Below are 17,594 nucleotides of genomic sequence, written 5' to 3'. Positions count from 1 at the left end.
TTGCAGGTGACAGATGCAGATGTAGTCAATACAGCAGAGGGCACTGTCCAGAGAGGCTATGGAATCTCCATCCTTGGAGGTTTTCACAACTCAATTCAAGTTCCACATCAACCTGATCTAAATTTCAAGCCAGTCCTTTGCACAGGCAACTGATTTGGATGATACCCATGAGACTCAAGCTAGCATAAATTCTTCTGTGATTATACAAAAGGGTGGCAATCCTCTTATTCTGTTTCTCCATAAATACTTGCATTGCAGTACTAGATATTAATGCTGATGGATTTAGAGAACTACTTTTTTCTTGCTTAATGTTTCTCAATCAGCTTCACTGAAAAAAAGCCTTTTAAAAGTATATATATCTATATCACTTAGTAAAATGGTACGGTCAAAATGTCTTTTGGAAGGAACTTTAATTGAATAATGGCTTTCAATCCACTAAGAAATTATAGGGAAAGAAGGGTAAGAACAGAGAAGAAAGCCATTAGAATGCAAATGCAGACATTCAGAGCAGCAGCTCATATGGAAATAGCTTGGTTTTGGAGTTTCTTTGTAAGTTAAGACTGTAACGTCAGTGAGTGGTAATTAAAAGCTTGAAGGTTTTTCGTATCAGAACTATCTTGAAATGGAGCCTGTGGCATTTATAGACCACTATGAAGCAATTAACAAGAGGGAAGCCTGAATGTTAAGCATTCATTCTAAGTTCATTCTAAAAATAAGTGATTTACAGCTTAATTGGTTTGACAAAGTTAAATATACAAAAGTTTCTCATCATTGAGGTATAAGTCCAGGAATACAGGAAAACACACACAATAAAACCCCAGCAAAAGACAGCTTGTGGGAAACCAGAGTTCAAGACAAAAACATAACCTCATTTGAACTTCAGGAACTTGCATGCAGAGACAGAAATTCCCAAGGAAGTTGGGAAAGGATGGTCAGTCAGCATCTAAGAAACATCACAAGCTTTTGCACTGCTTCCCAGGAACAAAAATTGAAGAATTTAAGTCTGTGAGAGAAGTCTTCTCAACAAAGCTGCAAATCTAGCTTGCCTGCCAATTGACTACATGGAGTTCCAGCTAGACATCTCATTTTCTTTGAGCTATTCGCCTTAAACATCAGCCACATAAACTGTAGAATCTTGGCTGTACAATCTGAAGTGCAAATTCTGCTGTCACTGAAGCATTCAACTCAAAGACTACTATTTCTCTAGCAAGTAATCAGAAAGCAAGTATCTGAAGAAGCTTTCTGGCTTCAAAAGAGCCTCAAAATTCAAGAGTAGTTTTAGATAGTGGAAATAATAATGTCCTGTTTCCAATATCTTTCCCCAGCACAGACCCTCCAATGGGGAAGACAGACAACCTACTCCCTACAGTGAACAAGCAGCCCAAAAAGGCTACTCTCCTCTAAACAATTTGTTACATCCTTAACACTTTGAGGAAATGTCTATTTGTGAAACTTTGGCTACTTCCTAAACTGGACTGAAATTATCTTATTTACTCTAAATGTTCTGTATGCACTACTCTCAACCTTACTTCTTTAGGAAACTAGACTAGTACTTGAATTTGAATTACTAAAACCAAAGCGTTTAATAACTTCTTCTCAACTGCAAGCATGATTTAGAAAGCATAACTGATACATTAACACTGCTGCACAATTCTTCATGTTAAAAATTATTTGGTACGAATATCCAGGGAAAAGCTTCAAGTGCTGACACTAGGGAAAGAAGTCTTTTCAAAAAGGTTTTGTTTTTACTAACCACGTATTTCAACTGGCAGCTTTTAAGCTTCTCTTAACTGGAAACAGTGAAGAGGGAGAGAGGCCAAACAGTAGAAATTTCTTGTAGCTCTCCACTGATTCCATGCTGTCTCTTGATGCAGGTGGATGAGTACATACGAGCAGATAATCAAGAACCATTTGCTATTTTGCAACTGACAGGGGAAGAATTAACTTACTGGCTATGAAAGGTCTGCTGCATTCCATGCTTTGTTATGCCACTGAGTTACAAAAGCTAATAAAATTCCAAAACAGAAGCCAAAGTTTTTTTGATCACAGCTCTTTTTTTTTCCTTCCTGTTTTGGCACAAGTCACAACAGGAACATCCTGTACCAGCCAAGAGAGTATTCATGGACTATTACTCCAAAATTTCAGTAACTGCTCCCTAGTCAGATTTCACCATAGTATAATGCAATTATGTCAGCAGTGCTGTTACACTCCCTTTCATCTTAACAGGATGGTCTTTCAAAAACAGTTTAATTTGCTTTTCGGAATGTGGCTTCAGACAGAGTCTATATGTTCAATAAAAGTAAGTATATTTCAAATCAGGCCTTGAAGTTCTTATCAGCCAAAACTTGATTTTTCTTCATATTCGCAATCTTACATAATATGCACAGAAGTTAGACTGAATTGAAAGCATTTAATAACAGGATTTGTCCTTTTAAAGAAGACAGGCTTCAGCTCTATTTACCATTAAATTACTGCAAACAGCTGTAGTAAGAAAGGTGTTTCACTCACCACCTCGGAATAATTCCATTCTCTAAACTGGTTGTCTGACTTCGGAGCCAGCGACGTTGGTAGCTGCTAGAAGATGACGATGAAGAGCTTGGAGATGGAAAGGGAGTGACCAGAAGACTGCTCAGAGATGCTATCAAGAAAGTAAAAAACCCCACATACACTGAGTGACAAAGTGTTAGTTAAATATTTTTCTCTGTACTCTAACTGGGAACAAATTCCCACAAATATTGCTCCAGCTTGCTGATTTTTCTGACATAAGTCACTTGCAACAGGAGACACAATTATTTTAAATAAATCTTCCCACCCAAGGCCATTCTTTCCAGTCAGAGATCTTCCCTACTAGAACATACTAAAAAGTCATCTTATTCTCAATAAAAGCTTTCTGTCCTAAGAGGTAGTGCCCTCCCCATAACAATAGTCAGATCTCTTGGTCTCCTTTTCCTATTCAGTGCAAAACGCATCTTCTCCTCCCGTGCTTTAATAAAGGCTCCAGCATTCTTAACCTTAAATCTTGGTTAAGAACCCAGAAAATGATTGCTGTAAAAAAAGAATATCATTAAAAATATTCTTGCATTAAGGCTTGGGGAAAATCAGAAGGAAAACCACTTAGATAAAAAAAATTTCTGATTTACTGGTCATAAGGTACCTATATTTTGGGTAAATCATTGCACCAAAAAATTGTAACATAATTACGAAAGCAGCCAAACAAGACAGACAGCAGATACCTGACCGAGCAATGCCGCTGTCTCTGTCCTCATTTTGTCCTCTGCTAGGCATGTCAACAGGCGTGCTGTGTGCTAAAACAAACAGAGCAGATAAATAGAAAATATTACATAAGTCATCATACTATTTGTCAGGATTTTAAAAAAAGCTTAAGTTTAAAGTTCATAAAACAGCAAAGTTACATCCTGTACTGTTACTCCAAATAAGCTGTATGGTGTGAGCAGATGGGGCAACAAAAGGTATTCCCACACTATCAAGTTACTAGAAAAAGTGTGTTATTTGCCCCAATCTAAAAGCTTTAGAAGAAGTTTAAGAATGTGAACACAGTTGACATTACCAGATATGCTTTGAATATAAGGGCTGTTGGTACCCCCATCTGTTACTCTTAATATTTTTTTGTAAGTGCAAGATTGTAACTCTACACAGGTTAACATAATGAAGTAGTCAAATACAAGGTTTATTAAGCTCCGATTTCCTCCCCAAGCAGAGATTTACTATCCACAGGGACTCACAGTAAGAAACATTCAGACTATGTTGTATTACATAATGTTAGTAGTGCAGAGTCACCCAAATTGTAGAGCATGCAAGATTTGCAAAGGCTGTGAAGAAACTGCATTGGTATTCCAGGTCATATTTTTGCAATTAACAGAACTAATTAGGCCTAAGATCTACCCACCTGCATGGGTCATCAGTATGCCTGTAAAAGCAGACTTTACATAAAGTTTTGAAAATTAAAGAAATTGATATTGTTAAAGAAAAAAACCTTAAAGCTTCCCAGACTTAGCTCAAATAATTCTGAATGTCTGCTATCAAATTAAAAAACAAAAGTAGCAAGAGGTCAGAGAAGAAAAAGCTGTACACCAGCAAGACACCTGCATACTAGCAAGAAATCAGGTATAAGCCAGGAAACATAAATTCTCTAAGAAACTTAAAGGCTCATTTATTTTTAAAAATACTACATAAAAATACCTTTAGAATTAATCACAGGAATTAGAAAAGAAATATGAACAAAAAGTAATTTAGATTTTTTTTTTTTGAAGCAAGATTTTAAAGTATAAGCCAGATACACTTGTTGCCACTATTTTAGCCCTTTCTGTTTCTAGAGAGTAATTATGTATGTCCTGCAAGGATTCAGAAGGAGCTGGATTTGTGTGTGCATATGGATGGGTCACACTGTGGCTGGCATTCCACACAAACCTGCAAAGAAAGAAGCACTGCGGATGAGCCGGAGGGGACCTCCTTCAGACACACCCTGCAGCAGTTTGCTGCTACATAGTTGTAACACACCTAGGAAACAAAAGCAGTGTAGAGAAAATGCAATGCAAAAAAAAAACCCCAAACCAAAAAGAAGAAAAAAGGTGACACACTGGAAAGAAACTAAACTGAACAAACAGATGGCCTCATGTTGTCAGAAAGACATAGAACCTGGATATATTTACCTAAATTACTTCCACTGCGACAGGTTCCCAAACCATTCTGATTTGAGCTCAGCTTTCCCAGGCTAGGATCTTGATTGATGTATTCAAAGCTATCTTGTAAGCTAAAAAAGGGGAAAAAGCCAGTGTTCCTTAAGAATGTGATCAATAGGCATTAATATTATCTTGAGAATTAGGCTCATTTTATGGAAAAATAGAAGGCTGAAGATTAACTTTACAATCAAACTCAAGGACCAGTAGGTTTTCTGAACCTGTAAGGAAATAGGCATTTATTTTCTTCATAGGCTCCCTCTTTGAATTATTAAAAGATATGCATGTCACATTCGGGATTCAGTTTATTCATATTTGCCCATTTCGAGGACAAGGAAAAAGGGAACAGATGAGAAGCCACGGATCCTCTGTTGTTAATGAAGGAAACAGAAGTGAGGTACAAGGACACAAAGCTTTCTCAACATATATCCCTTCTTCACCTTTCTGGCAGCAGGAAGATAGAGGCTTTGATTGTCCAAAGCACCTAACCTCTGAAGTTTATTGCATGCCCTGGACAAATTAAGAAGCAGAAACTCAGAGATTTTATTTTTTAAACTTGGGTGGCCTGGCTGGGATCTATCAAGAAAATCCTTCTCCATGTCTACCATTTCTGATTTTCTACTAGACTTTTCTACTTCAGCTAAGTCAAATTTAGAAGTAGTGACAGAAGGACTACAGAATGAGAAAGAAGGAAAAACAACTGCATTGGATGGGGAAGAAAAAAAAAATATGTTCTTACTTATTGTTGCTTCCACTGAAGCTTCCTACCCTGGCTGAGAAGACTTTACTTATCATCAGCTGTGGGGGAGAGCTGAAAGGATAAACAGTCATTTCAGTGAGTCATCAATTCCAAGTGCCTGACAAGAGTGCGCATCACAGAAAAGGACACTCACCGTATGTAGTGAATTTTCAAGGTGGAGCCTTTGTAACTCATTGCCACTGAGCCAAACATCATTTCTCCCAGCATGTTGACATCAGAGGCTGGTCTGGTGTACTACACAGACAAGATGGGAAGAGCAAAGTCAGGAATAACGTGACATACTATTTCAATTTAATATAGTGTCATAGTGCTACAGTTTGAATGCAGAATACAAATAAATTCTACTTTTCCATACAAACAAAGATCCTGTGTGGTTCCCACATAGTGAGTGCAAGTACAATCAAGTACAACTGGAAGATGTACTCTCTTTTGCTCACTAGACAGGCATTTTACACTTGTTCCAAGGTAACCTCCAATGGCATGAAAGAAGAAAAAAGATCTACTGCCTTTTCAAATAAATAGCTGTGTCCAGCAACATTCCCATACAACAGAGTGTTTGATAAAACCTGGTCACAGGACTTAGATTCTGTGGTCTGGATCCCCAATCACACTCTTCCTCAATCAAAGGAGTAAATAATCCTTCTCCGTATTTATATATATAGAAAGCTTCTTGGAAAAATTTTTGACTGGAAAAATTGTGAAGACTGTGTTTCTAAATATAATCAGACTGATTTCTTATTTTGTTTCAAAGACTGATCATCAACAGAAAATATTAAGAGAAGTTTGTTAATTCTGAAGGAAATCCCTCACCTTCTAGTTAAAATATAATTTTTTCTACCTTAATCTATACATGCTTCAAGTTATGTTTTTCTAGATGACTTTACTGAGAAACAGCCAGAGTACCTAAAAAACAGTTTTCTTAAAAATTTCATGTTATAGTACAGCAAAAGGGACTCTCAATATACCATGTTCAACAGCTTCTTCAGAAGAGCTGACTTGAAGCGTAAGTAGACATCTTTCAAAACAAGAACAGAGAACAGTATAGTGCTTTTTATGACTTTCACAAATAATAATGCTATTAAATGTCTTTGAAAGAGTTACAAAAGGTAAGACCAAGATAGACCAACAGGTTAAGATGTACCCACATGTTCTTAGTCTACAACACTTTAAAGACAGGGTAGATATCTCAAGATTGATTAACTTGTAATATACTATGAGTATAACCAGTCATTCAATGCATGTAAGTTAAGGCTTTCTACACAAACTTCTTCAGTAAAATGGATAAATACAAGCATGAAAAGTAATTAACATTACCTGGTACTTCGGTATCTGTTCTTTGATATTTTGCATGCAGCTTATTGAGGGACTATGGGAGGAAATGTTGTTGTTCCCATTGCTTCCTTGGCAGTTCTTGGCAGAAGCCTTTACAGAAGCATCCTCTGCCATTTTCTGTGTCAAAACAGAGCAATATGATGAAAACAATGAAAGCAAACATGAGAACTCTGACCTGTAAACATACCATGGCAAGACTTTTCTTAAACTACAGGTAAGCAACAGAAGTAAGATGCTCTTATTTGGTTCAAAAACTATGTATCAGTTTTAAAAGGGTTTTTAAAAGGCCAGCATGAGAGAAAGTGCAGAATTATTCCCACATTTATATTGTCAGATGAGTTTTCATAGTATCACACAGTAATTAATCAAAAGTTCCACTGGAAGATCATTCCAATTGTTATGAGATGCTCTGTGTAACATTCGCCAAAGTTTATGTAAACGAAATATCAGCTTATGGGTCGCTTACAAACCAATTTCTGTAATCATCTGCACAATCACTCAAATTGCATATAACTTACTCCCCAGGGATTAACAGATTTCTTAAACACAAGAACAGCCAACAAAAACAAGGGGTGAATAATGCATCATTTGGTAGAATTACCAGGTTGTAAAAATCTATTTGTTAAACCTGTAAAGGAGGTGTGTAAAAAAAGGGCAAATGAATGCTTAAATCCACATGACTGTTCAATTGTTTAATTCAAAGTTTGCTCTCAAATTACTGTTTTAACAACATTTTAGAACATATCAAAAAGGTGTAAGAGAAGTGTCAAAAAGATATCAATTACATTAATGCTATTCGTACATGTTTCTTAAGACAAGCTTCATTTGGATATCCTTACTACAGTTTTCTTGAACAAAACCCAGCGAGTGTCTTATTTTCTTTAACAGCTGCTTTTTTTTTTTTTTGTTCCCAAATTTGAACGTCCATGAGATGTCAGTTAAAAAGGCCACATCACTGCAAAAACACTTCTCACATGCACTTGAAATTATTTATATAAAGGGAGCAAAACTGCAACCTTGCAGCAAGGAAAACTCCTTAGAAAATCTTAGAAAGCTTATCTCACACTCTTAAACTTCTTATATATTTAAGAAATTCAAAATCCCTTACAATGTATTAATGTAAAGATTCATTCATTTGGTGCACATCAGAATGAAGCTTATTTTTATAAGTCTCATTTTGTATCAGCATGGTTTATCTCACTGGGAACATGCAGTGGCAGAGATCAACTAAATTTCTTTTTAATGTCAGCAAGGTACATGTAGATAGTTTATAAAAAAAACTAAGTGAGCAAGCAAAAAAAAATATTAATAACCTAGATGCTAGTAAAAAGTATCCATAACCAAACTTACATATGTTGGGCTCAGCATGACAAGAAAGGGACAACAACAGAAAGTTAAATGGAAATAAAAGTAGAATCCAATATTCCACAAGACTGATTTTTAAGATGAACTGTACTAAAGTGCAGTAACTGTAGTAAATTTTAAAATACACAAATCACTTTGACAAGATGATGAAATGGGCAAAAGGAAAGATGCAGAAGAAAAAGAGGAAGAGAAAGCCATGAAGAGTAGATGATCTGTCATTTTTTTTAAATATTGAGTTTAAACTACAGTGATAGTACAGCTCCCCTATCTATTTTAAAAATAAGCCTACTAAAGCTCATTAAAAAATTAAAATACTGGACTTTTATATCCTATATTTGCACTCCTCCTATGCAGTATTTCTTGGTGTAGTATTTATATACTATTGCTATTTAATCCCATTGTGACTGTCATTAATGTCAGTAGTCACGTGTTTAATGAGCTATTGACAAAAAATGCATAATAAAAGCAGTCTGATATACACCATCTACAGAAAGAATTGGAAATTAGATTAAGAGCACTGAAAAGAAATGCAGCGTATTAAGCAAACATATAGTTAAATGGAATACAGATCTGCTAGTTCCCCCAAGTAAATTTATTAGATATTTTAAAGACAAGCAATGTATTTGAATATTCAATGTGCATAAGCTTTACTGTATTTCAGGAAAATGGATAAACACACATACACACTTTCTTGACTTCAGTTTAAACAGGACTGAGCTGGATATTAATTTAGTCTTAATTTTAAATGAATCAAGTTTTAGGCTTGCTGTGTGATAACATACTAAACAAATGACCAAGCATCAATATCACTAACATCTGTGTGTTCGCATGGCATTCAATATGCTTTGTCTGTTTTAAAAGGGTACCTAGATTAGTGTCTGGCTAGAAAACAGATTGTAGACTGCATCATGTGTTATGAGGGAGGTTATAATCTGTTTTGTCAGACATTTTGTAGTTAACTTTTAAGTATTCAAGTAAGTGGAATAATTTGAGTATTTAAATGAAGCCAGAAATATATTTCTTCCTCACATACTGTACATTTTAAACCAACTTTTAAGATACAAATTAACAACCTTGATTTGGCAGTGAGAGGAGGAGAGGAAGAACAAGATTAACAGACCAATCTGGCCCATTTAACCTCTTAAGCAGATGATCTGTCAGCTGATGATGCTCAAGTCTTACTGATTTGGCACAATGGCATATTTGCCACGGGACTGAAATAGAGATTGCTGTTTTTTTAAAGCATCTTCATAAGTAATTTCTACAAGTCACAACTACTCATATATAACTAGTAATTCTCCAATAATCCATGCTAGTCTGACAGGTGAAGCTGCTGGTTGTAACAAAGGCTTCAAAAAAAAAAAAGAATTGAAATAATTCTACACAGAAGAAAAACACAGAGCTAAGAAAAAACCTAAAACTACCACAAACCAAAAAAATACTATTGTTTTACTTGTCTTCAAATAACCTAAGTTTGCTGGAAGTGTTACTCCACAGTTTGTGTGTCTGGAGAGCAGCACAAAGAATTTGCATCTTGACAGCATCTAGTCTTGCTTCAACGTGTGTCACCAAAACTTATGTGGCCGTATATTGCCATGTGTCAGTCAAACATTACAGCATAGTTAGCCAAAGTGAAATTGTTTTAATTCACATAAAGCCAACAACTTAACTAATCCAAACACCAAAGGAAGACAAGCACATTTAGAGACATGCTAGACATCACTGGAACAATGGGACTGCACAACCAGGGCTAACAACAAAAATCAATCCCAGACAGCATTAAAAAGGCTAAGGAAATACTCATCTTAAAGAGGTATAGGCTGCTTTACTTAAAAGCAAATCAGATTTAAGTTTCAGTACCTATGTTATAAATACCAAATACCAGATGTGTTCATAGGTTTTTTTGGAATCTAAGATTCTCTTGTTGCAGCTATCACAGAATCGAGATCAAGTGAAAGATTAAGAAGTTGACCCTGTCATATTAAAATTCCTACTTTTGGAAGAGAAACAAGAGAGCAGTAGGACAAAAGCAAAATTAGCATTTCATACCTGAACCACAGCTTCATCAATTTTGCGGACTGCTTTGGAATCAAATAAAACCTGTCTGCCTCTCCTCTCACAGTCTTGGTAAACTATCAGGCGGATTTCATTCAAGTCAAACTCTGAAGAGGACCAGCTGCAGATTATAAACACAAGATGTTAAAATAGTGTGCTTACTTTGCAGGTTTATTTAAGTGAAGAAACAGGTATTCAGCAAATATGTCTTTTACTTGGGATTTACAGGAATCAGGCTGTAATCACAGACCTCTGACCAAAGAGGAACTCAAATGAGTATCTAAGCCCAGCATCACTCATACACAGGCAGGCACAGCCAGAATATTTTTCATCCACTCTGTCTTCAAAATTTTCCAGAAAAGGAACACAAAACTTTGTCTCAGCAATTCCTTCAGGGCTTAACTATTCTTAAATTTACTCCCTTCTCTGTACATAGTCTGGATCACCCTTAGGTAGGTGTACTATTTTGTGCAATTCTCTGTGTCAATAAAGAGCAATGGATTACCAAACTCTTTACTACAGCCTTTCACAAGCTCAAAGTTTACACCCTCCCTCATTCTTCTCTCTTCTAAACAAAGCAAATTCAATTCCTTTTGACCTATTCCTGTCAACATAAATGATGATTTTTCCAAAGTTTAATTCTTGAAACCGAAAGACAAAGTTTATGTTATTCCATTATTTTTCCTGTTTCTTTTCTGAGATGTTTCAGGGTTTATAGAGCAATTATAGATTATCAAGACTTGATCTCTGACTATGATGAAAACTCATTTAGTAGATGAAACCAAGATACCACTGACATTCAACCTGAAGCAAAAAACTCTCCCAAACCAGAATCAGGCCTGTTTCTCAGAGATACACCACAGCACACGACTTGCCTCCTTGCGCTTACACAGGAGGCTGAGGAGCACAACTGATCACGACTGCGATGGCAAGAAACTTTATTTCCCAATTCCAAAGGGAGTTTGTCTGCACGTCAGAGCATGGAGGTTTGCTTGGCCTCAGGTTCAACTACAGAATATACTTTTCATGTTATGTAGCTGACAAGCTGGAATTAATGGGAAAAAACGACTACTGCATAAAGCAGTGCCACACAGTACTGGTGCTCAGTCATATTGCCTCATCCCTGACCTGGACAGACTGCATCTAAGGGGTGAGAGTACAACTGTTACTAATAGTTCTTGGTTTAACAAATTGCATAACGGGCTTCAGTCAAGGCCACACTGATCTCCCACCCAAAAGGATGTCTCATTTAGGAATTTTCCCAAACTATGCCCTACAGAGAATGAAAGTAGAGAATTAAGGGAAGAGCACAAAAACTCTATTCTGCTGAAAGACAAGAAGTTCTCAAGATATTTCTTTTATTCCATGCTCTGTTAACAGACGTAAATCAATAGCGAGGTAAACACCATCAACTCCTGCTACAATCAGTGAGGTAACCATGGGCAACTGCCTGAGGAGCACACAGACACTTGCAAATTTAAAATCATCAGTAAATCCAGCTTACTTTGTGCTTCATCTTGCATTTCAGAGATCAACTCCCTTTTCTATGTGTCTAGAAAGAAAAATAAGCCTAAAAAGGCCCCTTTTTCAGAGCTGGAAAATCTAATTCAGGAAGGTTTTATTCTATTTTTAAATAGCTTGGGACAGAATAAGCCAGATACCTTATGGTGGAGATAGGCACTCTGATACAAGTATACTCTGTGTACATAATATACAAAGGGTCCGGTACACATCAAAGCCAGATCATTGAACGATGCTACATTCTGTTTTGCCATTAATAGTTAGGAAACTTGTTGATGTGTTTTTAACACGTTGCCTCCAAAATACTAGGAGTGCCAGGCAGATTTCTTTTCAAGTCCTCCCTTTCAAAAGGAGTCACAACATTAAGTTAACCTGCATGAGATCAGACCTGATACCATTGTTGATAGTTGCCCAACAAAGATCCTACACACCTCACATATACAGAGAGCTGCAACTACACCATCTGTTTTAAAAGTCTGTTACTAGTTTCTCAGCCCACTGCCTGTTCAGTGCTATTACAAAATACAGTTATACAGAATACAGAGAAGTCAGAGCCATCAATAGAGTTCATTCTAGTCTGCTGCATGAATCTGATGCTCTCCAGTACCAGGTACTCAAAGCTCTTCAGTTATACAACTACCTATTTACTTACACACTTTCTACAACAGACAATACCTGAGGCAACTCTGCTGCTTTCTTAGCAAGACCACAGATCTTTCCTCCTTTTACGAACAAAAAGGTACATCTCTATGGTCTTAATTTAAAATCTATACAAGAGTAAATCCTTACTTGTCTCCAGGACCAGCACAGCAGGATGCATAGTTGAGACCACAGGACTGCAACTCTAAGCTGAGAACAATTCATTTCAGGTATGGATTGAGTCAATCCATCCCTCCACCTGCCCACCAATGCTCAAGCCATACTGAATGCTTGTGTTGCATGAATTTAGGTTTCTTCATGAACAGGTGAACTCCCACATTCTGCACTAAAGCAAACTTCACATTGTTTGTAGGGTGCCAACTTCTGTACTAGACATGAACTGGGTTTTATAACAACTGCTGAAGTAGAAGCCAGTTTAACAGCCTGCTGAGGTGCCTTTTCCATACAGCACACTAGAATTAGACACTGCTGCAATCTTTCAGAAGCTCAGATTCTAGTACCAGACAGAAACAAGATAAGTTACAAAAAATCTATAGTACAGAGCTTTATGTGACTAAAAGACCAAATCTAGGAAAGTAACTTCAGATAACACTTTTTACATTACTAATCAAACATCAAACTTATGTTTTAATGAAGTCTTTTGCTTTCAGACTTTGAATTACCCAGAACACAGATACAGTTTCTGCAGCAGCTCTATTACAGAAGAGATCCATCCTACTAAAGCCTCATTTGATGAAATCCAGCATATCTATAGGCAAGTTATACATGCATATAAACCCAGTCTCATTACTTCCACGTGGAATCTAGACCAGGCCCAAGACTAGTCAGATGACCAGGTTGTTTTTCCCTATCACAAAAGCTGATGAGCAGACTGCTTACATTACTTCCACTCTTTATTGTTTAAACCAGCTTACATAACATACAGTCCCCAAAACAGGGACAGTGGGAGTATTCGGTCATCTCCCAAAAGCAGTGTTGAAGAGTACAGACAGTACACATACCCATTGTGTCAGCTCCATTTTCACGTGCATAAAAACTAAAATCCCAAACCCATTACTTATCTCTGTAGCAGCTTCTTGCTTATTTAGCAATGCTGAAAGGCATGAGCTTTTTGTTTCCTCTTCACATACAGTTTTTGGAAAAGAGATAAGATTGCTTTGCACAAAGTATCAATTCCTGAAAACAGCCCACCACACTCTGTATAGCTTAACATTCCTTTAGATGTTAGAAAGTAATAGCTTAAGGGTTTGAGTAAGAAGAAAAAAAAACTTTCACTCTTCCATGAGTTGTCTCTAAAAAGAAAGACTAAAATGTCTGAAATAGGCAACAGAAATATTTTAGCCTGTTTTTTTCTTAAGGAAAAAAGGCTCCTATGCTCACAGGCAACCTTTATGCATACAGGTTCACCTTGACCAATTAATTATTTGTTAATTCACTAATCAATTTCAACCACGGAGTTTGACCAAGGGATGCATATTTCTATCCTCCAGAAATAAATAGTGAAGAAAATAACAGACTTTCCCCTCCCTCTCCAAAGCCACAATATGAGCTAATGGTAACTTTAAGGCAACAAAAAACCCTCATGATGCATTTGTGGGAGATAGGTAGAGGATCAGGAAAGAGAAGATTCTGAAAGTGTTACATGAAAAGCTTGCACTAGAATTTGCACATTATCAGATTCAATTTCTATTATTAATTCTTCTACTTTTGGACTAGAAAGCAAACCCTCAAGACACAAAAAATCCCTTATTTTCCAGCTGCACCACATTATGAGATTCTAACAGTCTACTCCATGCCCAATTATAACAAATATTGATGTTTATTCACATCAAAATAGCTTTTCACCACCACTCCCAACACTCTCCTACTTCATGTCTCAAGACTCAGTTGTTTTCCTTATACTCATTTGGTAAAATCTCAACTAGCACACTTGATTGTTTCCTTTTTCTGTTTCTGTCTAGAACAGCTCACCCAACCATACGTAAGCACTGAATGAAGCTATGTGAGAGTTACATAATACAAGTAGTTTTGCTTATGTACCTACTGCTGAAGCTGTTACTTGTGATAACTATACAGTCCCCATCATAAGCTTCATATTTCTCACATGTTTAGCAAGAATAAATGTGCTACAATCACTACTTTTGGATAACAATGGCTGTTTCTTTCAGTCAGCTTAAAAAAAGCCTTCAAAAATAAGTTTTGCTAAATACTAACTGAAACATCATTTGCCTTAGCCCTGTTTCTGTAAAAGTCTTCTCATTCTCCTTACACAAGAAAGATCTTAGATGTTTCAATTCCTTTTTAAGAACTACTTAATAAACAGAATGAAAAAAGATCTGTGCTGAAGGAATACATATTGCTAAGTGACATAAAACAAATGTTACAAATAAAATTATAGCAGGCGTTTTCTTCAGCCACCTGAGTATCAATGTACTACAAAACGACAAAACAGGCTTCTGATAACGTTACATCCTAGAAAGATAAGGAAGTGAAGAGACTGATAGCTGAGATGTTTCACTTTGGCTTATAAACAATGCCTTACGCCAGGTCCTGCATATTCTTAAAAATTAGCTGAACTGATCAATACGAGCTTGTGCAGATGTTCATATTTCAGGTTAAATGTGGCTATTTTGACTGAACATAGTGTTTTCTTATTTGACCACAAAAATAAAAGCCCCACATTTCCTTTCTCCCCCTGTTCTAACTACATGAGCCTTCCTATTACTCATGTCTGCTCTGGTAATTGCTGGACCCTTCCATAAATGAACCAAATTCTCTGCAGCAGAAGTCTGTCCCAGCACACAAAAGTGGATCAGAAACATAGCTGGAAAAAGGAAAGAAGTAGTAAAAGGCAATGAAACCTCCACCTCTTGGTGGCAGCATGAGTTATAGTAACTCATTTCATCCATGGAGCTATATACCTTCAGGAAAGAGCACAAATAAAACATTCCCAGTATAGTCAAAATAAGTATTGAGGCTTGTTAGAATGTTAATTGAGTTCTCCTGCGCCCTAAGCAGGCAGAAAACTGACTTGAGAGCTGAACTGCCTCCCTAAGGGGAGCCAGTTCCAGAAGGATTGGAAAGGCCAAGGGCAACACAAGGGGAAAAAAAAAAGACAAGAGCATTATGCCAGAAAGCAAAAGAAAAGGAAGCAATGCGATTACTTCCTTCAGCATCAGCAATCTGTTTGAACAGCTCAACTTATCTAGCCTCACTTTCAGAGGGGATCTTTCCTGCATGTGGAAGATGCTAGAACTAATAAACATGATCTTCAAGTCAAAATAAAAAAATAAACTCAAGATGTCCATGTTCATACAACAGGAAAATCAGGTCTACTAAAGATACTAAAACACTATGGATAATATTTTTGGTTGGTTGGTTTTGTGGGTTTTTTTAAAAAGAAAGCCACAAGTTTGGAACAGCTTATAGCTATCCTGGCAAGTTTTCTCCTCAGATTCCACATTAAGCTTAAATTTCCTTTATTTTCTCTTATTCTGATTTGTTCAACATTTCTTCCATTACAGATACATCAAGGCAAGGAGATGTCTCTTAAGGGAAAGCAGACTCCTTTGTTTCTGGAAAAGAAGTCACAAAAAGTTTGCCCCTTTCTGCCCTGGATCAGTATTTTCAGTTAATATAGAACTCCAGAGCCTAATCTCTACAAAGAAAGCTTTTGGTTCACCTTTAAAATAATCAGCATGCATGCAATAACTGAAGAGTGACCTATTAATTTATGTTCAAAAACTACTTCAACTGACCTGAAAACGTTTTTAAAAGTGACTAATCACTCACTACTTCAGTGTCACATCTATAGGCTAGAGAAATAAAAAGGCTGTAACATACCTATATACCTATCTATAACTCTATATTTTCCTACTTCTTAGATCAGAAATCCTCAAAGTAGAATATGGAAGAAGCTGCCATGAACTGTATTTTCAACAGTTATATAGCAGAAAACACTCAGGCATTGGAGACATGTTGGCACACATCTGAAAAAGACACCACAAAGTAGTCAAAGAAACACTATTCATATTCCAGAATACTTTGATGTAATGCTTGATCTAGAGGTCATTTACAAGTAAAGCAGAAGGTTCCCCTCTCCCTTCTTCCCCCACTTTACAGCATTCTCTCCTGTCTGCTCTGCACACTTACTACTTGACCCACCAACACAGGAGGTGGCAAAAAAAGAAAAGAGGAGAAATTAATTTGAAAACTAGAAAGAAGGTAAGATTATTTATCTTCAACTGAAAAGGAAGGCAATTATCTTTCATGCCTCAGTTTGCATATACATAAATCTTACACAGAGTCAAGAATGTAGATTCAGTTTTAAACAACAGGGAAGACTTTCTGGAGTGTCAGTCACCATCAGCAGCAAGAATAAGCCTCTAATAAAACTCTTGAAGTTATTTACAAAATAACCTTTCAGGCACATGATTATGTATCTAATATCAACTAAAAACCTCCATTCCCTGTCTAATATATATCAAAAAAGTTATATGCATACCTGTTTTGCAGAAGTCCTGTCACTTTGCTCACATAGCTGACACTTTGGTCTCTCCAAGATTTTTTAATCCTTTCATCCAATTTGGTACAAGAGAGATTATTTCCAAGTGGTACTTCGCTGTTGTTTCTTACTCTTTGTATCTGTCCCCCTGTTCCATTTGTAGCTTTTGGTGTACCCCCACACATTTTCTTTTGCTACAAATCTTCTTGTAAAGTTCCCTCAAAGAAATTAAATACCCACTGAAGAGCTACGGCTTCAAGCGGAATTCTTTACTATAGATCAACCATTAACAATGGTAATTTATCATAGGCTTTCTTCCCTATACAGACACACAGTCTGCCAAATTTCCTGTTAGGAGGAAAAAAGGCAGAGAGATCTTCATATATTCTATAAGCCATTAATGCAAAAAGACAGCTGTAGCTAATGTACTGCTGCAATTATTCCAGACAGAGGAGTAGACATGACTTTCAAGTTTCAGAAGCCACTGTAGACTTGCTCTTGCTGCCGTTCAGAGTTTTTCCTACCAAGCCTGGCACAAAGCTGTAGCAGATACAACAGCTAATATTGACTTTAACTATGTTTGTTTCCTGGTATGTGATTAGGTAGCTAGCAATTATGTAGTCACAAGACTGAACCATATGGCCTCTTAAACAAAAAAAAGCATAGTTGCTTTTGCAGTGACTCGCCCTTAGTTGCAAGG

The 17,594-nt window shown here is 36.7% G+C and overlaps 1 protein-coding gene across 1 annotated transcript in view; it reads right to left on the bottom strand.

Annotated features, from left to right (window-relative positions):
* FNIP2 (folliculin interacting protein 2) overlaps positions 1-17,079 on the bottom strand; it is a 36,758-nt gene extending 19,679 nt beyond the window's left edge. The window contains exons 1-9 of the mRNA XM_026847635.1: positions 16,895-17,079; positions 10,204-10,330; positions 6,772-6,906; positions 5,591-5,691; positions 5,437-5,508; positions 4,671-4,771; positions 4,429-4,518; positions 3,234-3,305; positions 2,509-2,638 (exon numbers count right to left, since the gene is read on the bottom strand). Coding sequence (XP_026703436.1) covers positions 2,509-2,638; positions 3,234-3,305; positions 4,429-4,518; positions 4,671-4,771; positions 5,437-5,508; positions 5,591-5,691; positions 6,772-6,906; positions 10,204-10,330; positions 16,895-17,079 — 1,013 coding nt within the window. The remainder of the gene's footprint in view (positions 1-2,508; positions 2,639-3,233; positions 3,306-4,428; positions 4,519-4,670; positions 4,772-5,436; positions 5,509-5,590; positions 5,692-6,771; positions 6,907-10,203; positions 10,331-16,894) is intronic.
* Positions 17,080-17,594: the final 515 nt, after the last annotated feature.

The sequence above is a fragment of the Athene cunicularia genome, assembly GCF_003259725.1.
Source record: "Athene cunicularia isolate RWA chromosome 4 unlocalized genomic scaffold, athCun1 chr4_part2, whole genome shotgun sequence".
NCBI classification, from domain to species: Eukaryota; Metazoa; Chordata; class Aves; order Strigiformes; family Strigidae; genus Athene; species Athene cunicularia.
The sequence above is the reverse complement of the archived record's forward strand: the minus strand, read 5'-3'. Positions and strand labels throughout refer to the sequence as shown.